General features: G+C 52.2%; 1 protein-coding gene and 1 long non-coding RNA gene across 2 annotated transcripts in view; one reads left to right on the top strand and one right to left on the bottom strand.

The window, feature by feature from the left end:
- The window catches only part of ABCG2 (ATP binding cassette subfamily G member 2 (Junior blood group)), a 28,052-nt gene extending 3,663 nt beyond the window's left edge, over positions 1-24,389 (bottom strand). Inside the window, exons 1-13 of the mRNA XM_051619506.1 lie at positions 24,291-24,389; positions 17,471-17,683; positions 15,520-15,579; positions 14,973-15,087; positions 14,415-14,567; positions 12,121-12,278; positions 11,341-11,492; positions 10,054-10,158; positions 7,991-8,238; positions 4,596-4,678; positions 2,922-3,011; positions 2,027-2,151; positions 114-268 (exon numbers count right to left, since the gene is read on the bottom strand). Coding sequence (XP_051475466.1) covers positions 114-268; positions 2,027-2,151; positions 2,922-3,011; positions 4,596-4,678; positions 7,991-8,238; positions 10,054-10,158; positions 11,341-11,492; positions 12,121-12,278; positions 14,415-14,567; positions 14,973-15,087; positions 15,520-15,579; positions 17,471-17,676 — 1,650 coding nt within the window. The 5' untranslated portion in view covers positions 17,677-17,683; positions 24,291-24,389. The remainder of the gene's footprint in view (positions 1-113; positions 269-2,026; positions 2,152-2,921; positions 3,012-4,595; positions 4,679-7,990; positions 8,239-10,053; positions 10,159-11,340; positions 11,493-12,120; positions 12,279-14,414; positions 14,568-14,972; positions 15,088-15,519; positions 15,580-17,470; positions 17,684-24,290) is intronic.
- On the top strand, positions 17,569-21,261 carry LOC127384708 (uncharacterized). Its single transcript, XR_007889480.1, has 2 exons — positions 17,569-17,655; positions 21,115-21,261. It is a non-coding gene; the product is annotated as an uncharacterized LOC127384708 (long non-coding RNA).
- Positions 24,390-27,003: the final 2,614 nt, after the last annotated feature.

Here is a 27,003-nt window from a genome sequence, read left to right as displayed (position 1 = left end):
TCCCTCCACCCCACAGCTTCTTTGCAGGATTCAGCTGAACTCTGGGCTGGCAGGATTGCCAGCTGCCAGCATTTCTAGGCTTCCAGAGGTGTGTGGGACAAGGTGCTACTCACAATCATAAAAACAAAGGTGATAGTCATCAGCAGGTTGGCCACAGACACCACGCTCTGCCCTGCTGCAATGGCCAGGGCCATGGAGGTGGCTGTGTAGGACACCATCATGAGGGTAAACATCATGGTGAAGAAGGCTTCTCCTGTCGGTTTCAAACCTGAGAAATCAGAGCAAGGGTTTCAGCAGGAAAAGCTCCACCCCAGCCTGGACACTCTCGTGGCTGAGGTGCTGCATCCTGCCCTGCAGAGCACGTGGCAGCCCAGACCTGTGTGTCCTCTCCAGAGAGGACAGGAGGAACCAGCAGCCTGCCTGGAGCTGCAGGAACACTGGAGACAGCAGGGTGGGTGGAAGTTCTACTGTGCTGGGCTCCACGCAGCCCGAGGTGAAGGCTGCACCATGGCTTCAGGTTGTCTATCAAAGGAGAAGGTTCTAGGGCACTTCCACGAGCAGCAGGTGCTGCCAGCAGAGCTGGCCTTGGGGTGGCTGTGGGTTTGTGGCCAGGTCTGTCCCACTCTAGTGTCACAGCCTGAGAACCTCTTGCTGATGAGGCCTTGATGGGCCTGAGGGAAAAATACTCAGGCTGAAGAGAGCTGTGATTACTTTTGAGCTTTTGCTTGCACTTCCCAGCTTTTGGGACACCCCCAAAGGAGGTCACAATCTGAAAGCTTCCCCTAGAGAAGTGCTCTGCCTGGGACATGTTTTGAGGGTGACATTTGAAGGTCTTCTGGGGTTGTAGAAGTTGGTGCCAGCCATTCCCAAAGCCTGCTCAGCCTCCAAAAGGCATTTCCCCAGGAGGAACAAGCTACTGTTAATTCAAACCATCTTTAGCTCTCGAAACAAAAGCATTTCTGTGGTAGGTCTTGCAGGGATGAAAAAGAGAGTCACAGGATCACAGCATGTCAGGGGTTGGAAGGGACCTCTGGAGATCATTGAGTCCAACCCCCCTGCCAGAGCAGGACCAAAAAAAAACCAGGGCAGGTCACTCAGAAAGGCATCCAGACAGGTCTGGAAAGTCTCCAGAGAAGGAGACTCCACAGCCTCTCTGGGCAGCCTGTCCCAGGGCTCTGTCACCCTCACAGTGAAGAAGCTCTTCCTCATGTTGAGGTGGAACTTCCTGGGCTCCAGTTTGAATCCATTGCCCCTCGTCCTGTCCCAGGGCACAAGTGACAAGAGCTTGTCCCTGCCTTCTTGCTGCCCTCATGTATTGATAGACATGAATTAGATCCCCCCTCAGTCTTTTCTCCAGACTGAACAGCCCCAGGTCTCTCAGCCTTTCCTCATCAGGCAGGTGTTCCAGTCCCTTCATCATCCTCATAGCCTCCCTTGGACTCTCTCCAGTAGATCCCTCTGGAACTGGGGAGCCCAGAACTGGACACAACACTCCAAGTGAGGTCTCACTGGGGCTGAGCAGAGGGGGAGGAGAACCTCCCTTGACCTGCTGGAGACACTCCTCTTAATGCACCCCAAGATACCATTGGCCTTCTTGGCCACAAGGGCACTTTGTTGTCCCATGAATAACTTGTCTCCCAGGACTCCAAGGTCCCTCTCCACAGAGCTGCTCCCTAGCAGATCACCTCCTGGCCTGTCCTGGTGCATGTTCTTGTTCCTTCCCAGGTGCAGGGCTCTGCACTTGCTCTTGTTGAACCTCATGAGGTTCCTCCAAAAGTACTTCCTAAAAGTCCCCAGAAGCTCAGATGGCCAGAAAAGGAAAATGAACAAATCAAACCTATCTAGTAATGGTGATGCCATCCTTCCTTCTAAGGACAGTGGAGATGAGACACCTCCCAGATTCTGACATGAATGCTGAAACCCTTTAAAAGGGTGTCCCTCCTGGGCTAAAAGCCAGCACAGCCACCCCTGCCATGGCCAGATCTCTTGGGGAGGTGGGACTGGGACTGTGGGAGACCATACTTGCCCAACATGAAGTAAATGATGCAGGTGAAGATGATGCTTGGCATGGTCCTCATGGGTATCAAATCAGCCATCAGCTTGGAGATGAAATACACAGATGTTCTGTAGTACCCACTGATATATTCGTGTCTGGAACACAAAGAGACCCATTTCATCACCAGGAAATAATGAAGTTCTTTTCCTCTGGAGACTCTAGCTCAAACTGGGGGAAAAAAAAAACCAACCCAACCAACAGTTCTTCTCATGGTTAGGCTGTGATGCAAGTGTCCAGGAAGCCACAGACTGACACGGTGACACTTGAACACACGAATGAAGATGGACACTGGTGGGGATCAGTTTTAGGAACTGGATGTATCATGTTGTCAAAGCAGAGAGAGAGGGGGGAAAGCTGAAATTGGACAGTTTGAAGCCTCAGCTTGACAGGGTGCTGGGCCTCCTCATGTAAACTGCAGTAGCACCTAGAAAGGTTGGACCAGATGAGCCTTGAGGTCCCTTCCACCCTGGCCTTCTAGGATTCTGTCACACCCTTTTCCTTTCCTGTACAGTGTGACCTGCACAGCTTTAAAGAATCCAGCTAGGCAGCATGTCCTGTCCTCCTGAGCAAGCCCCAAACTTCTTAATCCCTACCCAAACTGAGTACTCAGGCTGGTGGCTTGTTTGTTTTTCCCCTCCATCTCTTCATAGCTTTCAACTCTGAGCCATGTGCAACCAGGTAGTTTCTGGGGGACCCACAGACGACTGGTTAGCAGGCTAAAAGGATCCAAGTGCAAGGAGAACTACCAGTGAAACAAGTCAAAACCTCAGCCCGGGGTGCACTGAAGTGACAATGAGCTGCAGCAGGGCCAAGAAACCAGCTCCCTAACACCTAACCTGACCACCCTCTTGCCCGTTTTACTTACAGAAAGATCTTTTTTTCCACCACGAAGAGCTCGATGGCTGAGATGCTGCTGAAACACTGGTTGGTGGTCAGAAAGAACAGTGCCCCCACCCTAGAAAAAAAAGCAAAGCAGCAAAGCTGTTGTTCAAAATGGGGTTAAAAATGACACCCACCCACCCACCCCACCCCCCCCCCCAGCACACATCAATCCCCCTGTAGTGCCTGGAGCTCTGGGACCTCCCATCCTGAATCCCACAGGAAAATGCTTGGCTACAAGTCTGAGTCCCTAACCAGCCTGAAGCAGACATGGCCCAGGCAGAACTTGCTCTTCACAGACAAGGGGAGTGTGTGACTTGGCTTTTTTTTATACGATTTCCTGACCTATTCCAACTTCTCAGCCTCTGAGGAGCTCACGGGGAACGGAATCAGCAACAGGAGGAGTTGTTCTCAACCCCTTTCCACTAGCACTCAGGGCTTTGCTCTCACACTTTCCTACCCCATTTAACCCTGGGCCACTTGAAAAATCAATGCTAAGATGTGTTGAAGCCTAAGGAGCCAGAGCTTTCTCAGCTGCAAACCCAGTTGTTAGGCCCTGGACCTGAAGATGTCAACATGACAGCTCAGAGCAGCTTGACAATCTGCACCTTCTGCCTTGCTGCTGGTCAACCCAGCTGTGGCTGTAGCTGCAAGATCAGAGCTCTAGTCGCCCAGCTTTATGCAGCCAAGTCTCCCTGGTTTTTAACCCTGGGCATTTCTTTTTATCTCGGGGAGTTTTTCACAGAAGAGAAAGGAAAAAACCCTGCCAAGCTGCCCCAAACCTTTTGGATGCAGCCTCTGCTGCTCAGCCTTTCCAGCACCCCAACTGGCACTTGAGAAGTGTGTGTGTGTGTGTGTGTGTGTCCCCAAGAACCAACAGCACCCACTTCACTGGGACTGGTTTCAGCCTGGCAGGGCAGAGCTCTGCAGGGACCTTCCCAGCAGCAGGAGAACATCCTCACTTCAGAGCCTCATAAGTGAGGCTGGACCTCACCTCCTGCTGAGCAGGGAAGCATTTCCTTCCCAGAGGGAGATATATTTCCTAAGTTCAAGAAGTTCAAGTTCAAGAAGGACAGGGAACTGCTTGAAAGAGTCCAGCGCAGAGCCACAGAGATGATGAAGGGAGTGGAACATCTCCCTGATGAGGAAAGGCTGAGGGAGCTGGGTCTCTTGAGCTTGAAGAAGAGGAGACTGAGGGGTGACCTCATCAGTGTTTACAAATACGTAAAGGGTGAGTGTCAAGAAGATGGAGTTCAGCTTTTTTCAGTGATGACCAGTGATAGGACAAGGAGTAATGGATACAAATTGGAGCATAGGAGGTTTAAGGTGAATATCAGAAAAAAAATTTTTACTGTGAGAGTGACAGAGCCCTGGGACAGGCTGCCCAGAGAGGTTGTGGAGTCTTCTTCACTGGAGACATTCAAAACCGCCTGGACACCTTCCTGTGTGATGTGCTCTGGGTGACCCTGCTCTGGCAGGGGGGGTTGGACTAGATGATCTTTTGAGGTCCCTTCCAACCCCTGGGATTCTATGATTCTATGATTCTATGATTCTAAGGAGCTGGCAGGTTCCTCCTCAGCCTCCAAGCTCCTCCCTTCTTTTATCCAACAAGGAGGGGGAGCTTTAATCCCATTTGTGGAGATCCATTCCCTAAACTGACCTGTTCTGCAGTCCAGTGAAGTCCTCTTTAAGCCCAAAGAAAATGCAGCCCACAACTAGTCCCAGGAAAGCAGTGACACACAGCTGAAAGGAAGAAAAGGAGAGCACAACTGTTAACTCTCAGGGGCTTTGAAAGCTTCAGGAGTTTGTTTTGAAATAGGTGTAGACGGGCGGGAAGTGCCTGCAGAGAGGAGAGAAGCTGCCCCAGCTGGGAAGAGGTTGGTGGGGCAGCTCAGGTTGCCAGGGTGGCCTCGGAGGGGTGTCTCCTCCCCCTCTATTCTGCATTGGTGAGGCCACATCTGGAGTATTGTGTCCAGTTCTGGGCCCCTCAGTTCAGGAAGGACAGGGAACTGCTTGAGAGAGTCCAGGGCAGGGCCACAGAGATGATGGAGGGAGTGGAACATCTCCCTGATGAGGAAAGGCTGAGGGAGCTGGGTCTCTTGAGCTTGGAGGAGACTGAGGGGTGACCTCATCAATGTTTACAAATACGTAAAGGGTGAGTGTCAGGGAGATGGAGTTCAGCTTTTTTCAGTGATGACCAGTGATAGGACAAGGGGTAATGGGATCAAATTGGAGCATAGGAGGTTCAAGGTGAATATTCGAAAAAAATTTTTTACTGTGAGAGTGACAGAGCCCTGGAACAGGCTGCCCAGAGAGGTTGTGGAGTCTTCTTCACTGGAGACATTCAAAACCCACCTGGACGCCTTCCTGTGTGATGTGCTCTGGGTGACCCTGCTCTGGCAGGGGGGTTGGACTAGATGATCTTTTGAGGTCCCTTCCAACCCCTGGGATTCTATGATTCTATGAGACAGTCCCCTGTGCCACCTGCCCCCAGGGCAGCCAGCCCCTGTGTCCTCACATGGGTAAGCTAGAAAGGCAGGACAGGACCAGAGCTTCAGCTGAAGCTCCTCACTCCTCCGTGGTGGCACTGGCAGGATTCCCCACCCCGTTCCTGCAGCAGTGTCACAGCTCCTCCCTGCCAGCCCAGCTCTAGGAGCTGAGGGAACCGAGGAGGACAAGGAGCTTGGTGGGGTGGGTTAGAAAGACTGCACAGCAGCCTTCCCCAGAGGAACCCCAGCACCGTGTCCACCTCAGCCAGGCTCCTCTGCCCCACCGCTGCTTCAGCCACGGCTGGAGGTCGTGGTGAAGTTAACTGGGGACAGTTAATTGGAGGCAACACAGTTCCCCTCTCCCTGCTGGCACCCTCCACCATTCATCCTACAGGGACAGCTGGTGATGCCCCTCATCTGCTGCCAGTGACAAGGGTCCCTGCAGCTCTGGGGCACAGCACAGCTCCTCAGAGCAGCGCTGCGGCTGCTGCGGGTGTTTCTCTGGAGACACCTCAGAGCCACCCCGACCTTGGCAACCAGGAGGTGACAGCAGCTGCTCCTGACTGCCAGGTAGGGGGTGGCAGCTCACTGTCACACTCCACAGAGTGTCACTGCTGGACACTGTCACACCCCCAAGTCATGGGGTTGTTTGTAGAGCCGGGCTGCAGCTGTGCTGGTGTGGGCAGCCTGTAACACAGCTTAAGTAGCCAAGATCATGGAATCACAGACTGGTTGGGGTTGGAAGGGACCTTCAGGATCATCCAGTCCCACCCCTGCCATGGGCAGGGACACCTCCCACCAGCCCAGGTTGCTCCAAGCCCCATCCAACCTGCCCTTCAACACTGCCAGGGATGGGGCAGCCACAGCTTCCCTGGGCAACCTGGGCCAGGGTCTCACCACCCTCACAGCAAAGAATTTCCTCCTCACATCTCATCTCCACCTCCCCTCTTCCAGCTGGAAACCCTTCCCCCTGGTCCCATCCCTCCCTGCCCTTGTCCCAAGCCCCTCCCCAGCTTTCCTGGAGCCCCTTCAGGCCCTGGAAGGTGCTCTAAGGTCTCCCTGGAGCCTTCTCTTCTCCAGGCTGAACACCCCAACTCTCCCAGCCTGGCTCCAGAGCAGAGCTGCTCCAGCCCTCAGATCCTCTTCATGGCCTCCTCTAGACCCTCTCCAGGAGCTCCATGTCCTCAAGGATCCAACTGAAAATGCTGAGGTGTGTACATCAGACTGCTGAGTGCCAAAGGACAGAAATCCCAGGAAAGCTGAAGGTATCAGGCAGTTCTGCCATTCCCAAGCGTGGGCAGGGCCTGAGTCTTCTCCAAACCACTTTGAGCCATTGGTGCCCTCTCCCTGAGATCCTGCCCAAAGGAGCAGATGTCAGGGATAATTCAGCTCCCAGGCCAGTTGCAGGGGAAGCAGGGATCATATCAAGGCCCATTTGGAAGAGATTAGTGACAAGAGGCTTAACGAGCTGTGAACCTCTCACAGAGTGCTTGGAAAATCCACCCCTAATGAGGGTGGGGAGATAGACAAGAGTGTGAGAAACAAGTCAGGACCATTAACCTCGGGGGATTATGGGATCCTGGAGGGTCTAATTCTTGTCACAAGGTCAAGCTTTTACAAAGCAATTATTAAGGATCTCCACAGTATCACCACACAGACACACACCTCCTCAGAGCCTCTTAATCTCTGGGATTCTGGACTCATTTCCCTCCACACTGGCCGTTTGTTCACTCATTATGGAAGCCGTGATCAAGATAATTTATCCCCTTGGCTTGGCACCAGTTCTTCTCTTGTTGAGAACTGCAGTGGGAGTTTTGCTGGTGCTGGGCCTGGAGAGTTTGGCTCATGAAGGAGGGGATTCCTGAGGATCAGCTGCTCCTGCTCAGCCAGGCATGCTCTATTTTTGAAGGTGATGTTGCAGCTTTGAAGAAAGCAACACTTCTGGTGTTGATTCTTCTGAAAAAGCAGCTCTCAAAGGGCCTGCTAGGTAGAACATGCTCACCTTCCACGGCAGGTGTCAACCCTCACCTTGCTCTTCGTGGCAGCTTCTCCAGAAGACACCACCATCCTACGAGCAATCAAGTGACTAAATGACCCAGGCACGATGAGACTGTGAAAAATATTTCTGCCCTCGAGCCAACTGTCAGCACTTCATGGTGTGCTGAAGCCTCCTTGAGTATGCAAAGTGTCATCTGTCCACTCTTCCTGGTGGGGGAGAAGAATTGTCCAGTGCCAAGCCTGGATAATTAAAGAGCCTGAAGAGCATTCTTGAGTGGAACTACTTGGGAGACCACCTGCTCCAGGTTGAACAGAATACCTTGCTGGAAAAATCCTGCCTGCCAGAATCTTTCAGTCGTCCAAAACCAATTACTGAACTCATGCAGCTCATGGGGGACTACTCGAGACACCTCCCGAAGAATCAGATTTCCAGACCTCCACCACCCTTCTTTGGCACCTGCTTGTTGCAGCCCTAAAATCCCGAGAGAGGCAAAACCACCCCCACGACTTCTCTAAGAAGGAGATTCATCACAGCCCAGGAAGGGAGAGAGACACACAAGAGCATCACCTGAGCTATCGATGCCTGAGGGTTTCCCAGCAGGTTTTTGAAGGTGCGCCTGGACACCCACTTCAGCTGATGGAAGAAGGGGTTGGCATAGGTGATCTGCCGGAAAACTGCCTTCGGTTTCTTCCTCTTTCCCAAGGGAATGCTCTCTAATGCTGCTTTTGTTTCTTGGTAGTAGGCCGAGTTGGAGTATTTCTCTGCTAAATTCTCAGCCAAGGTTTTCTCCCCTTCCTTGCTCCGCTCCGTGCTCCCTGCCGAGAAGATGCAACACAGCTGTGAGGGATGGGAAGGTTGTTCAGGAGTTAAGCCAGGAGAAATTCCCTTTAGGGTGGAAGGGCTGGCAAGCCTGAAGAGTTAATAGGTCCTTTTAGTTCCAGTGATTTGTTGCACTCAGACTCTTCTCGTGCCATTGGGAAGAGTGAGGGTAAGACCAAACCTCAGGGCTTGTCTGTGCCACCTGAGCCCCGGGTGGTGGCTTCCCAGCAGCATGACTGGGCAAACCCTCGTCTGCCAGTGACATTTCACACTGACAGCCACCTGGCTTCTCATGAAAAAGTGATTCCCCACCCTCAACACCCCCCCCAACACCCAGCTTTCTGTAAGTGATCTGTTTCACAGAGCTGATCAGACGACCTTACACCTCCCAGGCTTTCAGTTCCAGGTGATCCCACACGTGCCTCCCTCAGTCAAACTTTGGAGCCTGGCATCAAGAAAGTTCAGCTGGAGCTGCCTTGGTGTATTTTTTCCCCTCTGTGTGCTCTTCCAAGAACAAACACAGCCTGTCTTGCCACCTATAATATTAGTCAGCCCATGAGCACAGTGAGCATCTTTGTAAAATGCTGGTTGCTCTTTTGGTAAAGACCTAGTGAAGCTGGTTGGGCAGATGGCACAGTCATTATTTTCACTCCCCTTCTCACTCATGAGAAAAAGAGTGTCCTGTGAAGGAGCAGCAACAGACAGGATGAAAAAAAAAAAAAACAACCCACAACGTGCTGGGTGGGATTTGATTTGGCAATCTGGGGACAATTTCTGCTTTACTGCAGCATCAGGGAAGCATCAGGAGAAGGTTGGCCTCCTATTTCTCCCCCACCTTCCCACCCTCCCCAGGAAGAAGGAAAGCAGTCATTCCATAGCAGAAGAACCATCCCATAACAGAAGGACCATCCCACAAGGGAAAAACTAACCCCACCAAGTTATGTCCTTAACTGAAACAATTGTCCTGTTTTATAATCTCTGCTTCTGCAGGACTTTTTTGGTTTGCCCCAAAGGTGGAAGCAGCTCTGTCCCTGTGTTGAGAGGTGACCAAACAGTTTCTTATATTCCCAGCCATCCCAGGGAACCATTCTTCCACCTTTAACCCCTTGCCACTTGAGTGTGAGACAGAAGGAGCCAGGGTCAGTTTATGAAGACGTCCCTGGGATGCAGGACCATGCCATGGGATGCAGGTCCACATCCATGGGATGCAGTGCCCCCTTTGCCTCTCCTGCTCTGCCACATTCCTCCATCTCCCTGTGGGCTGCAGGGAAACTTCTTGCTGGGGCATCTCCTCCCCCTTCTCCCTCACCAACCTCGGGATCTCCTTCCAGTGCTGCTCTAACCTCTGCTCTTTTTTTTTGTCCCCTCTGCTTTCAGGTTCCCCCTTCTCTCATACCTTAGTTGCAATCTCTCAGTGCACCCTCAGGTTTGGAGCTGGGGGAGCTCAACTCCACCCTAGAGGGGGAGTGTGAGCTGTCAGAAATGAGGGTTGTGACCAGAGCAGGGACACCACAAACTGTTTAGGTGTCTATGAAGACATGGAAAGCCACGAGAAACCCCTGAATGCCTGTTGGTGACAGGCAAACACTTCTTGCACAGCCAGGAGTGTTTTGTACAGCAGGGCTGTGTGTGTTTTCATGAGGTGCTTCCTCCAGGTTATGCTGGTTGTTTTCCACGCGTGACCAAAGCAGGAGTTAGGAAGAGTGTGGGTTTTCCTATTCCCTTTAAAGCAACCTGCACTGGTGATGATTTCCCTCAGCCCCAAGCTTCATACCTGTGTCAGGTCCATCAGCCAGCCCCAAGCTTCATACCTGTGTCAGGTCCATCAGCCTTACTCCCTGCCACGGCTGTGGAGTCTCCGTTGATGACGTCCAGGAAGAAGTCAGCAGGGTTGTTGTAGGGCTCACACTGATAGCCTGTGGGGACAGCATTGCAAGCCCTGAGCTGTGCTCCTGTGACAGGCTGGAGGCTCTTCGTGGCCATCGCCAACACTGCAGGCTTCCAAAGGTCTGTGCTTACCCAAGAGATGGCCAGCACTGCCCAGCAGCTCTGCCCGTGGGAGCCAGGGGCCAGATGGCAATGGGTCCTTCTCAACCCCAGCCTGGGCTTTGGCTCATTAAGATGAGCCCAGGAAGAGTGGATGAGAGACTCACAGAATGGTCAGGGTTGGAAGGGACCTCTAGGGATCATCTTAGTCCAACTACCACTAAAGCAGGATGGCCCAGAGCACATCCCACAGGGCTGCAGCCAGGGGGGTTTGGAATGGCTCCAGAGAAGGGAACTCCACACCCTCCCTGGGCAGCCTGTCCCAGGGCTCTGTCACCCTCACTGGAAAGAAGTTTTCCCCCATATTTCAATGAACTTCCCATGTTCCAGCTTGTGCCCAGTGCCCCTCGTCCTGTCCCTGGGCACTGCTGAGCAGAGTCTGGCTCCATCCTCCCTGCACCCACCCTGAGACACTTCCAGCCATTGATAAGGTCTCCCCTCAGCCTTCTCCTCTCCAGGCTAAAGAATCACAAAATCATAGAATGTGTGGGGTGGAAGGGACCTTTAAAGGTCATCTAGACCAGCCCCTCCTGCACCTTTTTAACTAGACCAGGTTGCTCAGAGCCTGGTCAAGCCTGCCCTTGAACACTGCCAGGGATGGGGCAGCCACAGCTTCCCTCACACTCAAGAATTCCCTCCTCATGTCTCACCTCAATCTCCCCTCTTCCAGTTTTCATCCATTCCCCCTTGTCCTCTCCCTCCCTGCCCTTCTCCCAAGCCCCTCCCCAGCTTTCCTGGAGCCCCTTCAGGCCCTGGAAGGTGCTCTCAGGTCTCCCTGGAGCCTTCTCTTCTCCAGGCTGAACACCCCAACTCTCCCAGCCTTTCCTCATGAGAGAGATGCTCCAATCCCCCAGGCATCTTTGTTGCCCTTCTTTGGCCTCTCCTCCAAACCCACCCCTGGGGCAAGAGGTGAAAGACCAAAACCCTTCTCTGCCTGCTGGAACCCCAGCCCTGCCAATTCTGATCAAGCCCTCTGGGCATTTTACCCCACGCAGGGCAACATGAAGCCGTTGCTGCAGTTGTCAGGGACAGCTGTGAGTTGTTGTGCTCACCAATGGCCTGGAAGTAGCAGAGGGCTTGCTGAGCTGGCCCGTGGTACAACACCCTGCCTGCTGCCAGCAGCGTCAGGTTGTCAAACAGGCGGAAGATGGAGTAGCGAGGCTGGTGGATGGAGAAGATGATGGTTTTCCCCTGTTTTGCCATCCTGGAGGTGAGGAAGAAGACAAATGGTGGTTCTGAGGCCCAACCTGGCGTTCAGAGAAGCTGCAAAGTCACTCAAGCCGTGCTGAAGGTTGACCCACGGGGTGTGCCAAGAGTGGGGACAGGTTATTACAGTGTCTGTGTGGGAAGAGAAAGTTCCCCCCTTGCTGGGGATACTGTTGGAGTGGAAGATTCTGATGCAAACAAAAAGCCCTGGGGAGAGGTGCTTGAGTTCTCTTTGCTGGGGAGTATGTGGAAAACGAGGTAGAACTTGCACACAGAGGGTGTTGTGCTTGTTTTCCCAAAGCCTGAGCTTTTGGGATGGGGGAAGCAGCTGGTCGTGTTCCAGCTACCACTCGCAGGGAAGCCTTACCATACTGCCCCACAGGCAGTTTATAATCCCTTTTCTGGCCCAGGCAGAGCTGAAAAGAAGTGAAGGTGTCCAGGGCAGCTGTCACAGACCAGCTGCAGCCCCTGCAGCCACGGGCTTTATGCAAGGAGCACAATCACCTTCCCCTGCTTGCTCCTCCTAACTCTGCTGTCGCTGCCACACGACTGCAAGGAAACTGCCACGTTAATCAAACACAACTGCAGTGTCGCAGAGTTGGGTGGTGAAAACAGGGAGCCATCACCTTTTCAGAAGCAGCAGGACAGCGTTAGCAGTGCTGGCATCCAGCCCTGTAGTTGGCTCATCCAAAAACAGGATGGCAGGGTCCGTGATGAGCTCCATCCCAATGTTGGTCCTTTTCCGCTCCCCGCCGGACACCCCGCGAGTGAACTGGGTGCCAACCTGCCACAAAGCAAGACACTTGTCTGGTTTGGCCTGTCTCCTCGTTTGAGCCAGGATTAGAGAAGCACAGGGGTTGGAAGGGACCTCTGGAGATCACCATGTCCAACCCCCCTGCCAGAGCAGGGTCACCCAGAGCACATCCCACAGGAACGTGTCCAGATGGGTCTGAAAAGTCTTCACTCTGGAGACTCCCCAGCCTCTCTGGGCAGCCTGTCCCAGGGCTCTGTCACCCTCACAGCAAATAAGTTTCTCCTCATCTTGAGGTGGAACTTCCTGTGTTGTCACTTGGTGCCCTTTCCCCTCGTCCTGTCACAGGCACCACTGAACAGACACTGGCCCCTTCCTGACACCCACCCTGCAGACACCTTCTAAGTAGCTGCACCTGCTGAAATTACCAGCCCTTGAGTGAACAGCACCCTCCTAACACAGCAGCATCTGGGAAGGATTGCAAGAAAGTTTGGTCCTACCCTCGGGTGCAGACGTAGATGTCACCTCACACAGAGGCCTTTTCTTCGTGGCACCTGAGGGGTTCTCTTTTTCTCCAGCCACAGACACCCGTTCCCCTTCACAGAATCACGAAGGTTGGAAAAGACCTCCAAGCTCATCACGTGCCACCTGAACCATGCCCTGCAGTGCTGTGTCTTTTTTAACCCCTCCAGGGATGGTGCCACCACCACCACCTCCCTGGGCAGCCTGTTCCAGTGCCTGACCACTCTTTCAGTAAAGAAATTTTTTCCTGATACCCAATCTGAACCTCCCCTGCTTCAATTTGAGTCCATTTCCTCTTGCCCTATCACCAGCTGCGTGGGGAGAAGAGCCCAACCCTCCCCTCACCACCACCTCCTTTCAGGTAGTTGTGGAGGACCAGGAGGTCTCCCCTCAGCCTCCTCTCAACACCCCCAGTTCCCTCAGCCCCTCCTCATCAGACCTGTGCTCCAGACCCTTCACCAGCTTGATTGCTCTTCTCTGCATGTGCTCCAGCACCTCCACGTTCCTCTTGTCACGAGGGGCCCAGAACTGAGCACGGACCTGGAGGAGCAGCCTCCAGTACCAGGGAACCATCACTTCCCTGCTCTGTGCTGTTTCACTGGACCGTAGAATCATGGAATGGTTTGGGTTGGAACGGGCCTTTAAGGTCACAAAATCACAGAATTGTTGAGGCTGGAAATGACCTTTAAGATCACCCAGTCCAGCCTATGACCTGACCACCCCCACATCAGCCAGACCGTGGCACCAAGTGCCACCTCCAGCCTTTCCTGGAGCACCTCCAGGGATGGTGCCTCCACCACTGCCCTGGGAAGTCCACCCCAAGGTCTGACCACCCTCTCCATGAGGAAGTGCTTCCCTGCAGTGTAATAGCCCAGGGCAATGCCAGCACAGGCTGGTTGCCAAGTCACTAATGATTGTATCACTGAAATCATCTACTTCATGGGACTTTTTTTTTTAATCTGCCAAGCTGAGCCATTTGGTTCATGCAATAAATCACTTCATATTTGTTCATGATTTATTACGATTTTGTTCATGTTATTCTCCCCCTCTGCTCTGCCCTGGGGGGGCCACAGCTGGAGAACTGGGTCCAGTCCTGGGCTGCCCAGTTCAGGAGAGACAGGGAATTGCTGGAGAGAGTCCAGGGGAGGGTGATGAAGAGGACTGGGGGGGGTTGGAGCATCTCCCTGATGAGGAAAGGCTGATGGAGCTGGGGCTGCTCAGCCTGGAGAGGAGAAGGCTGAGGGGAGACCTTATCAATGCCTGGAAGTATCTCAGGGTGGGTGCAGGAGGATGGAGCCAGACTCTGCTCAGTAGTGCCCAGGGACAGGACGAGGGGCACTGGGCACAAGCTGAAACATGGGATGTGCCATTGAAAGATGAGGAGAAACTTGTTTGCTGTGAGGGTGACAGAGCCCTGGGACAGGCTGCCCAGGGAGGGTGTGGAGTCCCCTTCTCTGGAGCCATTCCAAACCTCCCTGGCTGCAGCCCTGTGGGACGTGCTGTGGCCCATCCTGCTTTTCATGATCTCCAAGGTCCCCTCCAACCGGGATGATTCTGTTTAGCAGGGGAGCTGGCCTGGGTGATCCCCAGAGATCCCTTCCAACCTTGACAATTCCATGCCTCAAGCACCACGTTGGCAGGCCTCACCTTTGAATCTGCCACTTGGCTCAAACCCAGCTCCTTGATGATCTGATCGACTCGCTCGTTCTTCTCATGCTCCTTCACTGTCCTGGGCAAACGAAGCGCTGCTGAGAACTTCAGGTTTTCTCTTACGGTCAAGGTTCCCATCACCACATCATCCTGCAACCCAAACAGAAAGCAGGAGTCACCTGGTGGTTGCTCTAACAGGAACCTGTCAGGTGGAGGAGGTTCAGAGTCAGGTGCGTTCTGAGAGATGACCTTTCTGTTACCAGGAGGTTACTTGGAAAACACCCCACGCCCGTTGGGAGCCTTTGGCTGCTCCTCCAAAGGGAGGCCAAGGAGGGGGATCCAAAGCACCTGCTCCAGTTGACTGCAGAGCACCAAGGAGAGAGACTCAAATACAAAGCAGAGCCTCTTTCCCGGCGAGGCTGGAGGTGGGAAGAGTTGCAACTACACCAGCACCCATCCTTGGCTCATGGCAAGGGCTTCCAGCACGGCAGCAACTTCTTACAACTGCAGCCAGGACGGGACAAGAAAGTACAAACAGGGGTAAAAATTACTTGCCTGTACTACATATCCAGAGGTACATTTAAAGTTGGCAGGCTGAGGAGCTCCGTTGATCAAAATGTCACCAGAAAGCCCACGGGGATCCTTCCTTGCTGCCAGAATGTCAAGTAGACTGGGAGAAAAGTTGGTCACTTTGTCAGATGAGCAACCCAGGAGCTCCTGGAGCTACGAACTAGTTAATGGAACGAACACGTTAAACCCAGAAAAACCCCCAGGAACTTTGAAGGGCTGAGATTCTTTTGTCCTGGTGTCTTAAGGAAATGAGACCTGTGCAAAGCCCTCGTGCATTTGTGTCTGTTCCCTCCACAAGATGAGTTTAACCCAGAACGACTAGTCCAGCCTGGCCTGAATCTGAATTGCCCCCTTGTCAGGAAAGCTGAGGGTCTTTTTTTTTTCCCAGCTCGGGTACCTCCCAGACACCAGTGAGGTTTGCACGGACCTAAATCAAAGTCTTCCCTTGACATTCTTGCCCACAGCTGCTCAGCACGTGCCCATTCCCTTCCTCCTTGGGTTGGTTTCTGGGGAGGGCAAAGAGGGCACTTACGAAGATTTCCCGCTGCCGGTGGGTCCCAAAATGGCATTCAGGCCTGGTCTCATGATGCCACTGTCAGACAAAACAGACAGGGGGGTGCTTTTTATCTCTCTTTGCTGCTTCAGCTGGGAGGCAAGTGTAAATGATCTGCAGAGCTGCCTTCTGCATCCCGTGAGTGTCGGAAGGAGCGGAGCTGCCCGCTCACGAGCCTTGCCCAGGGAAGCTGTGGCTGCCCCATCCCTGGATTGTTGAAGGGCAGGTTGGATGGGGCTTGGAGCAACCACGGGAGGTGTCCCTGCCCATGCAGGGGGGTTGGAACTGGATGATCTTGAAGCTCCCTTCCACCCCAAACCATTCCATGAAAGCAACGTTTATAAGTCAAACTCCACCTTGACCTTTCAGGTTATTCAACAAAACGAACCTTCACACCAGGAAAACAAGACAGAAACTTCAGTAACACGTGGCAAGATCTGTCTGCATGTTTTTCCTCCCTCTAGAAGGGAAGCAGACGTTTGCTTTCACCACACTCAGTTCCCAAGGTATTCTTCTCTCAGCAGAGAGAATCATGGTCCCCGAAGACACAACATACCAGGGATTTGTCTGTACCTCCAGAAACTCTTAGTTCCACTGTCCCTGATCTGAAGCCAGGTGAGACTCCAAAGCCAGACAGAACTGGTTGTTTAAGTATTTGGTAAGATTTTAAGAGCTCATGTTTAGGCAGCCTGGGAATGGCACGGGCCAAGAGCAGGACAGACACAGCTACACAAAAGGGCAAATATGGATGAGGGAAATGGGAGTTTTAGGGAGCTGAAAGTCACAGGTGGCTTGGAGTGGGATGTGGTAGGAGCACCGGGCAGTTGGCTTCACTAACGACCTGTGAAGAGGCAAACCTGATCTGCACAGACCAGAGAATCCCATGATCACAGAAGTGTTAGGGTTGGAAAAGGCCTGTGAGATCACGGAGTCCAACCAGCCGCTCCAACAAAAACAAATCAAGAAAAACCCAACCAAAAAAAAAACAACACACCAACTAACGCCACAAAACCACCCCCCACGCCCACTAGGGCATGTCCTGAAGGGCCTCATCTACCTGTTCTTTGAATCCCTCCAGGGGATGGTGGCTCCACCACCTCCCTGGGCAGCCTGTTCCACTGTCCAACCACTCTTTGGGTAAAGAAACTCTTCCTAATCTCCAGTCTAAACCTCCCCTGGTGCAGCTTCAGGCTATTTCCTCTCTCCTGCCATTATTCACTTGGGAGAAGAGCCCAACTCCCACCTCACCACAACCTCTTTCAGGGAGTTGCAGAGAGCCATGAGGTCTCCCCTCAGCCTCCCCTTCTCCAAACTAAACATTCCCAGTTCCCTCAGCCTCTCCTCACAGGACTTGTTCTCCAGGTTATTGAAGAAAGACCCAAGCAAGGTGATTCCTTTGCTGCAGGAGTGCTCAATATTGAAAAAAAAAAAAACACAAACAAAAACCCACAACAAAACAACACCCCCCCCAAAAAAAGGAGAAAACTTGACACCTCCTCAAATTTAACCCAACCCTCCTCTACGTTATTGCCTTAAACATCTTCAGTTGAAAACCCCCAAGTCAGCAGCCCCAAGGGCCACCTCAGGGAAGGAGCTGCTTGAGGACAAGCTGTTGGTATCTCCATCAAACATGGGGAGGGAGACTTGCCAGGGGGTGCAGAAGGACCAAGCTGGCTCGTGTGCCCCGTGCTGATAGTGGGGCAGGAAGGCTGTCCCTCCCTGGGGTGGGGAAACGGTGCCCAGCCCTGCCAGGGACAGGCTCAGGTCTCACCACACTGAGGACACCCTGAAGCTGATAGCAAACAGAACCAACCCCACCCCCCCAGACTTTGCCTAAAACCTGATCCAACTCCGTGCCCTGCGCTCGGCGCCTCGGCCACCGCGACAAAACGCGCCCACGCGTGCTCGAAAAAGGTGTCTAAATACACACCTGACGTCTCTCAAAACCTCCTTCTCCGCTGTTTTTTTGCAGCACAGGAAGCCAGTCTTCATCTCCACGTGGTAGCAGATGTTGTGGAAGGTGAGGACGCTGCCTTCCCTGCCAGCTGAGTCAGGAGGAGACCGCTTCCCGCTGGGGATGCCGTTTGCGTCCGGGTCTGACAGCTGGATGCTCAGGTGTGGTTGGCCTGCTGCCATTTTTCCTCTAGAAAGGCAAAAAAACCCCCCCCCAAAACCCAGAGAGGGGGAAGATTTCATCAGCTGTGGAGAGGAAAGACGTGTCTGTTGGGCCCAGGGGGTGGGAGGTGACCCCGCTCGTGGGGGGGAGTTCGGATCCGGGGGGGTCTCTGAGCTCTCTTCACCCTTCCATGATACCAGGGGCCTTGTGGATGTCCTCCTGGGTCTCTCAGAAGAGGGAGTTTGGGTCCTGTGGGCTCAGCCCTTAAGAGGAGACAGAGCTGATGGGGAGGTGGATCCCATCTTGCTTCACACCAGGATGGAGAGAGGAGGGTCTCCCTCCACCACAATGCTCTGCTGACCAGCTGCTCACCCAGCTGCTCTCTCCCCTCTTCTTCTTCACTGCCCCCAGTTTCTCACTCCTCTCTCACAGATGCTGCACACAGTCTTTTCCTTTTTTCCCCCCCCAATCTATTTTTAATCTAATCTACTCTTTTTAAATCTATTTAAGAAACAGATTCTCAGAGAGGTGTTTCCAGCACCACTGACCTGCTCAGCCTTGGCCAGCAGCAGGTCCACTGGTGCCAGCTGGACCAGTTTTGAATGTCCTTAGGGTTTGCCCATTAAACACTCTTTTAAAGGGGTGGTTTGGAAGGAGATACTCCTCCTACCCCTGGTGCTCCTGTGCCACTGCAACAAAACCTAAACACCCTAGGCTGGGTTTTTTAAATCAAAATACTTTTGCCCAGGGTGTAGGAGAGTGGAAAGGGACACCACTGCCAAGTCATTCTCTTCTTTGGATTTGCTTTCCATGTGAAAACCAGAAGGGAGTTGTGGAATAATGACAATTCTCACCTCCTTTGTCAGCCAAGCTCCTGCCCCTGAGCTCTCCCCCTGCCCTTGTTCTCTCTTGTGCTTCCTAAGTGGCACAGGGTCATTTAGGTAGGAGGCAGGATCTGGCTTCTCTTGATGTATCATGTTGACTCATTGGAGCCTAATGACTTTAACTGTCAAGAGGGGAAATGCTGGTGAGGTGGGAGTTCATGGGAACCAAGAGGGGAGATGAGCAGCTAGAGCTCTGGCAGGCTCAGCCCTCTGCACCTTAGCATAGCCAGACCTCTTGCAGCAAGGCAGAAAGCCAAGGATGAGACCATTTCAGACAGGCTGGGTGAGCTGGAGAGCATTTGACACAAAGAACCTCACCAAAAAAACAGTCATCTAATCTCACCCAGTCATATGGTCACGTCAAAAAAAAAAACAAACAACCAAACCAAACAACAAGCCCTTATCACTTTGCTAAGGTTGCTGGAGAGAGAGCTGAACTTGCCTTTGTGGCTATCACCACAGGGAGATCTGCTTTCACCAACAGGCCTCTCTGCACGTGAAGGGCCAGGTCATCTTTCCCCAGATGATCCTCTCCCAAACCTTGCCCAGGGTTGCCTCCTGGGACAAAACTGCAGCCTTCCACGCTGGCAAAAACATAAGGTCTTCATGTTTCAGTGGTCAGAAACCTTGGACCAGTTTTCCTACAAGGAACAGAAACTGTGCTCCACGTAGAACCACAATTCAGCTTCAATTTAAGCTAAAATGGACTTTGAGTGGGTTGAACATCCATTCAATGTGCAACATTTCAAGTCTGGAGGCCTTTTGTTGATAAGCTGCTTATACCCTACTTGTGCCAGAGAGGACTTGTTTAACTGCAGGAGACCATTTTCTAAGGCCATTTATAGAGTAGTTTCTGGGCTGATCTGCCTGGACATCAAGAGTCACCCTCTGAAAGGATGATTTAGTGGAGATGTGCAGTCAGAACACTTGCCAGCCCACTGAGCAAGGTGCCAACCCCTCAGCTCCAGAGCCAACATCACAGGTAGACATCACAAAATCCCTGCAACTGCTGGGTAACCAGCAGCAAGATGGGAGTGCAGAATCATTCAGAAGACAGTGTGACTCTGACCTTGACATATCACTGCATCTTTAAGTTATCTAGATCAGTATTTTACTTGAGCAGATTTATGGGTTTTTTTGGTCTCAGCTTAATGTTGCAGTATTATTGATGGAACGTTCTGGGTGAGGTAGAGTCTGACCATGATAAATGCAACAGTTAAATGTTTGTTTGTCTCACTTGGCTTTGCTGGATTCAAGGGCAGGTTGGATGGGGCTCTGAGCAACATGGGAGGTGTCCCTGCCCATGGGATGGGGCAGCCACAGCTTCCCTGGGCAACCTGGGCCAGGGTCTCACCACCCTCACAGCACAGAATTCCCTCCTCATGTCTCACCTCAATCTCCCTCTTCCAGTTTTCATCCATCCCCCCTTGTCCTCTCCCTCCCTGCCCTTGTCCCAAGCCCCTCCCCAGCTTTCCTGGAGCCCCTTCAGGCCCTGGAAGGTGCTCTCAGGTCTCCCTGGAGCCTTCTCTTCTCCAGGCTGAACACCCCAACTCTCCCAGCCTGGCTCCAGAGCAGAGCTGCTCCAGCCCTCCCATCATCTCCGTGGCCTCCTCTGGACTCTCTCCAGCAGCTCCGTGTCCTTGTGTTGGGGGCTCCAGAACTTCCTGGGCTCCAGTTTGAATCCATTGCCCCTGGTCCTGTCCCAGGGCACAAGCGACAAGAGGTTGTCCCTGCCTTCTTGCTGCCCTCATGTATTGATAGACATGAACTAGATCCCCCCTCAGTCTTCTCCTCTCCAGACTGAACAGCCCCAGGTCTCTCAGCCTTTCCTGTCCCTTCATCATGTTCCAGTCAAGGAACTGGAACAAGGATGTTCCAGTCCCTTCATCATCCTTGTAGCCTCCCTTGGACTCTCTCCAGTAGATCCCTCTGGAACTGGGGAGCCCAGAACTGGACACAAAGATTAAGTGCTGACAGCAGAAATAACTCCTGTGTGATGAGGCTGTTGATTTAGGCTTCTGAGTCGGGCTTTTGATTTGTTTTGCTCTTTGGGGACCTTTTCTTTTCACTGGGGGGTAAGCAGAAATGGATTTTAAAATAACCAAGTATTTATCTCACTCTAGCAAGAAATTTCAGCATAGGAATACTGGGGTGTGCTCCTTTACAGATAATAAGATGTTTGCAATTGCTCCTTAGGAATGGAAATAACAACAACAACAACAACAACAACAATAATAATAATAATTTTTATTATAATATTATATTATAATATAATATATAATATATTACTATATATATTATATATAATATATTATATTATATTATTATATATTATTTATATTATCATTTAATTATATTATAATATATAATAATATACTATATATATTATTATATATTATATATTATATATACATTATATTACATTATATAATAATATATTATAATATATTATAATATATTATATATTATAATATACATATATTACTATATATAATATAATATATTATATTATAATATATTATATAATAATAATAATAAAAATTATTATTATTATTATTAAATCTGTTCCTTTAGGCCTTGTGTAAAAGATGCTTTCCTGTATTTAATGTGACATCCAGCCATGAAACATCTGGAGCCAAAGAGCAGGTGCAGGACACAGAAAGAACCATCAGGACTGTTAATCCACCCCATTTCTAGGCAAAGTAAAATTCTTTAAATGAAGCTTCCTAGAAATCATTGCCCATGGCTTACAGACATAACACTGCTGAGCTGTCTGGGGATTTTCCAGGTCCCAGTTGTTTGGCTGCATCTTTCTACAACTGGCTTCTTGCTTCTGAGTTCAGCATCAATTTCAGCTCAAGCCCAACAGAAAAAAAACACGTTTTCCTCAGGGGTGTTTGACCTCAGAAGGTGCAAAATACTGGATCTGGAGATTTAACCTTTTCCTAACGGGTTCTGGTTTGGTGGGTTATTTGGTAGCAGGGGAAGGGCCCTGTAAGAAGCTGAGAAGCTTCTCCTGCTCCAAAACCAGCCAAGGAGCCATCAGAGGGACAAGAGATGAACCTCTGCCATGAACATAGGAGAGATCTGAGGGAAGAGCTGAGCAGAGCTAGGAGAGGGGGTCCTGTCTGTGTTTGATTAGTGTGAAATCAAGTTATCATTTTGTTCCCCCACGTCGATTTGGTTTTGCCCAGGACAAGACGGGCAAAGATCCCTCCTCGTCCTTTGTCTCGACGCAGGAGCTTTGTCCTCCTCATCATAGAATCATAGAATTATAGAATCCTAGGGGTTGGAAGGGACCTCGAAAGATCATCTAGTCCAACCCCCCTGCCAGAGCAGGGTCACCCAGAGCACATCCCACAGGAACGTGTCCAGGGGGGTTTGAATGTCTCGGGTGAAGAAGACTCCACAACCTCTCTGGGCAGCCTGTCCCAGGGCTCTGTCACTCTCACAGTAAAAAAATTTTTTTCTGATATTCACCTTGAACCTCCTATGCTCCAATTTGTATCCATTACTCCTTGTCCTATCACTGGTCATCACTGAAAAAAGCTGAACTCCATCTTCTTGACACTCACCCTTTATGTATTTGTAAACATTGATGAGGTCACCCCTCAGTCTCCTTTTCTCCAAACTAAAGAGACCCAGCTCCCTCAGCCTTTCCTCAGAAGGAAGGGGGTGTGTGGGGGGGGGAGTTGAGTGAGCAGCCACGGGGCTGTTCCTTTTCTTCTCATGCCCAAAAACCCACGACATAAGGGTAAAACGAAACCACTTCCTCAAAAACCATCAGGAAATCCCTTTGCCCACTGTTCAGATGCCCAGAAAACCAAACTCTCCCTATGGTCACTTTTCTCCTGTATCCTTATAAAACTTGCACAAAGTACAAAGTCCCCTTTTACCTACAGGCACAAGGGGCACTAAACAAGATCATACCAAAACAAACCCAACAACCCAACGGACTTGACCTTCCCGGAACCACAGCAGCACCACACCTGAGGTCTTTCCAACACCTTCAGCAGGCCTGTTTCTATCCCTTAAGAGACTTTATCTACCTAAAAAGCACCACCCGTGCCTGCCAGGCTTCCTGCAAAGCTCTTGGCCCCGGGGGATCTGCAGTTCAAGCAGAACCTGGTAGTAAAAACTTCCAATATCAGAATTTCGAAGCGCGTTTCCAGGCTGTTGCCAAACTCCAACCAGGTATTCCAAGTGTTTTCCCTCCTTAAAGAACAACTTCAGGAGGAAGTTTTGAGAGACCTGGCAGCTTTCAGCAGAGTTTTTGAAAGGAAGATGGCTTTAAAATAAGCTGGGGGAGGGGAAAAAAAAAAGCCTGTTTTCCTTTTTTCTGACTATTTGAACCTGCCAGAGAAAACACGACCAAGTGAGCTTTACCTCATTTTCAGGCAGTGCCAAGCTGAGCCTGGCCAGCTGCAACAGGACCAAAAATGTGCCTTTTACACCTTGGATCCATAGAAACCCACAGAAGTTTGAATAATGCCTCTTCTTTTTCTCCCCCCCCCCCCTTTCATGGCAGGCATGTTACAGGGGTGCCAGAGGGTGGATGTGGGCGTGCAAAAAAAAAACCACCTCCCACTGCCAGCCCTACAACCCCTTTTCCCCAGGGAATTAAACCCATGGGAGTAAATGAGGATCATGGGGATTCGGGCAATCTGGAAGTTAATTGCCAACCGATTTACTGGGGATTTGTAACCTACCTGCTGTGAAAAGAGCCCTGTGTGTTCAACTTGGGGGAGGGAGAACCTGCTTGGGCCAACTCCCAGGATGGCAAAATATTCCAACTTTTCCGTTTTTTTGGAAGCTTTTTTCTTTTTGCTGGTTTCACTTCAAGCCTCCAAGCTTTTGCTCCCCGTTTATAAAAGATTAAAATAAAACTGAAAAAGGAACAAGATTCCCCCTTCAGCCCAGGTGTCACTGGGATGTGCAGGTATCTCGCTTCTCTCTTCAATTATTATATTCCTAAAGTATGTATGAAAAAAAAAAAAACAACCCCCAAACAAACCACAAACCAACGCTCTGCTTCCAACACTTAAGATGCAAAAACCAACACCGCATTTCTAACAAAGTATCTCCTTTAATTTCTTGCCAAATCGCTCTGCAAAACCCCTTGAAAAGCTGGGAAAAAGGCGGGGAAGGGTGTGAAATTTTTTTTGGGGGGGTGTTTTCTTTTTTGGCTGCGTTTTTCCTCGGTTCTCGGGGGTGGAAAGCGGGTGCTGGACTTCATTCCAGCACCGGGGCAAAGCGAGGAATTCCCGGGAGGAGGCAGCAAGGCAGGGAATGGAAGGGAATGCCAAGGGAAGGGCTGGAACCCGCAGCTCCCGACTCGCTTCCCAGCGGCAGGGCTGGGGTGGGAAAGGGAGCAGGAGGAGAGGGTGGGAGGTGGGAAAGACAGCCCCGAGTGGTTGGCTTCAGCCGGGCAGGGCAGATTCAAGCATCTCATCCCCCACCGCAACCAGCCCGCAGCTGCTCCCCCCCCCCCGCGCAATTCCCGCACCCTGGGGAATCTCCACCTTCTCGGTCTCCCTGGTGCGGGATGGGAAGCACGAAGCTTGGGTGGGGAGGGGGAAAAAAAGGAGGCAGAGCTTTCACCTCTTCCCCTTCCAGCTGGAGAAAGGGGTTGCAGGTGGAACCCCGGGGGGGGGCAGGCGGGAGAGGGTTTGCTAAAGGGTTAAAAAAAAACATCCCCCCACAAGCAAGGAGCAGCAAAAGAAAAGAGCACGGAGGTGGTTTGGACTCACCTGGCTGCGACTCCGTGGTTCGGGGCCGGATGAGGGGCAGGGCTGCTGCAAAACAAACCCCAAAACCCCCTTTCTGGAGGCAAAGTCGCAGCCCAGGGGGTTGCGTGGGACGGCAAAGGTCCGAGCAGCCCGGAGCAGGCTCCGGCTGGCAAGGAGCAGGGCTGGAGCAGGGCTCAGAGAGAAGGGGCTGAACGGCCTCTTCGGCACCGAATTCCTCCCGGTTCGGGCAGGGGCGGTGGCGGCTCTGCCGTCGGTTCTGGCGGATCGTCGAGCGGAGACTCGGGATGGATGCGGGAAAGGAGGGGGGGGGGTTGGTTGTTTTATTTTTTTGCCTCGACGGCAGCGCCCCGGGAGTCTCCACCCTCTCTCTCCCTGCGCCTGGGGAAGCTCAAGGTGGGGAGGGCAGGGCCAGGACCAGCCCCTTTTCACCCCTTGCAGGTCCTAGCTGAGTGAAGAAGAGCGTGGCCGGTAGGTCCAGGGAGCTCATCTCCCCCTCTGCTCTGCCCTGGGGGGGCCACAGGTGGAGAACTGGGTCCAGTCCTGGGCTGCCCAGTTCAGGAGAGACAGGGAATTGCTGGAGAGAGTCCAGGGGAGGGTGATGAAGAGGACTGGGGGGGTTGGAGCATCTCCCTGATGAGGAAAGGCTGAGAGAGCTGGGGCTGCTCAGCCTGGAGAGGGGAAGGCTGAGGGGAGACCTTATCAATGCCTGTAGGTATCTCAGGGTGGGTGCAGGGAGGATGGCGCCAGACTCTGCTCAGTAGTGCCCAGGGACAGGACGAGGGGCACTGGGCACAAGCTGAAACATGGGAAGTTCATTGAAATATGGGGGAAAACTTCTTTCCAGTGAGGGTGACAGAGCCCTGGGACAGGCTGCCCAGGGAGGGTGTGGAGTCCCCTTCCCTGGAGCCATTCCAAACCGCCCTGGCTGCAGCCCTGTGGGATGGGCTCTAGCTTATCCTACTCCAGTGAGAGAGCTGGACTCGATGATCTCTAGAGGCCCCTTCCAACCCCACCAGTTCTGTGACTCTGTAAGCAAGCTGCAGGGCAAGCAGGGACCTCCTCAGGAGCCACCCCAAACCAAGTGATGCAAGAGCTCCTCAAAGGGTGGTTTTCCCAGGATCACACGTGGGCCTGGAATTGATGCTGTGGAGGGAAACCAAAGCTGAGGCAGCCTTTCGTGTGTGAGGTGTGGGCACTGATGTGCCCCCTGGCACGTGCTGGCTGGCTGGGGCCACTGGGCAGCACAGGCCACAGGTCTCCAGGAGCTGGGCTAACATCTGGAGCAGCACAGGCCACAGGTCTCTAGGAGCTGGGCTAACATCTGGAGCAGCACGGGCCACAGGTCTCCAGGAGCTGGGCTAACATCTGGAGCAGCACGGGCCACAGCTCTCCAGGAGCTGGGCTAACATCTGGAGCAGCACAGGCCACAGGTCTCCAGGAGCTGGGCTAACATCTGGAGCAGCCCCAAGGATGGGCACAGCACTTCTCTCATCTGCTCCCTGGCAGGGTTCTGCTTGCCAGGATGGCTGTAGCTTCTGAGCTCAGCAGCCCCAAAGATGAGGTTGTCCAGGCTCTGGGGGATGCTGGAAGAACTCCTTCAGTTCAGCTGGGCTGCCTGTGCTTGGCTGGTGTCCTGGGAGGGCTCTGCCAGAGCTTTGACAAGAGCACCAACCCGTGCTCTCACAGTCGTTCTCAGGAGCACATCTTCATAAGATGGTTTCCAGTTAAAATAGTGGGCTGTTTGCTCTCATTTTCCTTTGAAGACTTGTCACTAATTAGTCAACACCAAGGCTGCCTGTACAAGCTGTCTGGGCCAGAACATCACACAGCCAGCTCTTCTAGCTGGCTGTGACCTGGGATGGGGAAGCATCTCCCCGTTGGGAATCACACTCCTGGGATCTTGTTATTCCCAGGAGTATCTAAAAAAGGTGAACGTGTGACCAAATAGATGCAAAAAAAAACCCCACCCCAGTTCTCTCCCTGGGGAAGCTTATCTGCAGTCCAGCCCAGAAACCTCAGCAGTCCTTCCACAGCTCTGGGCCATTCCCAAGGAAGTCAGGAAACACCAGAGCACGTGCACAGGGCACAGGTCACCTCCTGCCCTCAGCGTGCCTGGCACTCGTGCTGCCACAAACCAGAACAACACCAAGAAAACGCTGATGAGAAACTACAGCTGTTGTGTTCTCACAGCTGTTTGCACCACGGTTAAAACCTGGTTATCACTTCCTTTTCTTAGTTGTGGGCACAAGATATCCTTGAGATCGTTCCTGAGCGGGTCAGTACACAGTTGTTCCTGTCTCCAAGGCATGGAGTAGTCTGAAGAGAAGCTACAGCTCATGCTTGCCCTGCAGCCTGGAACATTTGAGTGAAAGGTTCTCAGCCTGCCCTCCTGCAGCCTCAGGTGGCTGGGAGTTCTTCCAGTTCACTGTGACTTCTTTTCTCTCAGAGCACACGTGCTAGTGGGGCTGCTGGGACTGTGCTCCCAGCTCTGCTACCTGCTGAGATGCTTGCTAGTCTTGCATAAACATAGTTTAGAGCTATTTGCAGTAAGGTTGGTGATGAAAGAAAGTGCAGGAACGTGATCCCCTCAGTGATAAGACCACAGGTATCACCAGAGAGAGACAGTGCAGAGTCTGCCTTCTCGCTGGGTTTGGTGCTGCAGGGCTCCCAAGAGGACCACGTGAAGCCAGGGCTCGTGTCCTGCTGCAGGGCT

This window comes from Apus apus, chromosome 4 (genome assembly GCF_020740795.1).
Source record: "Apus apus isolate bApuApu2 chromosome 4, bApuApu2.pri.cur, whole genome shotgun sequence".
NCBI classification, from domain to species: Eukaryota; Metazoa; Chordata; class Aves; order Apodiformes; family Apodidae; genus Apus; species Apus apus.
This window is presented reverse-complemented; position numbering and strand designations above follow the sequence as displayed.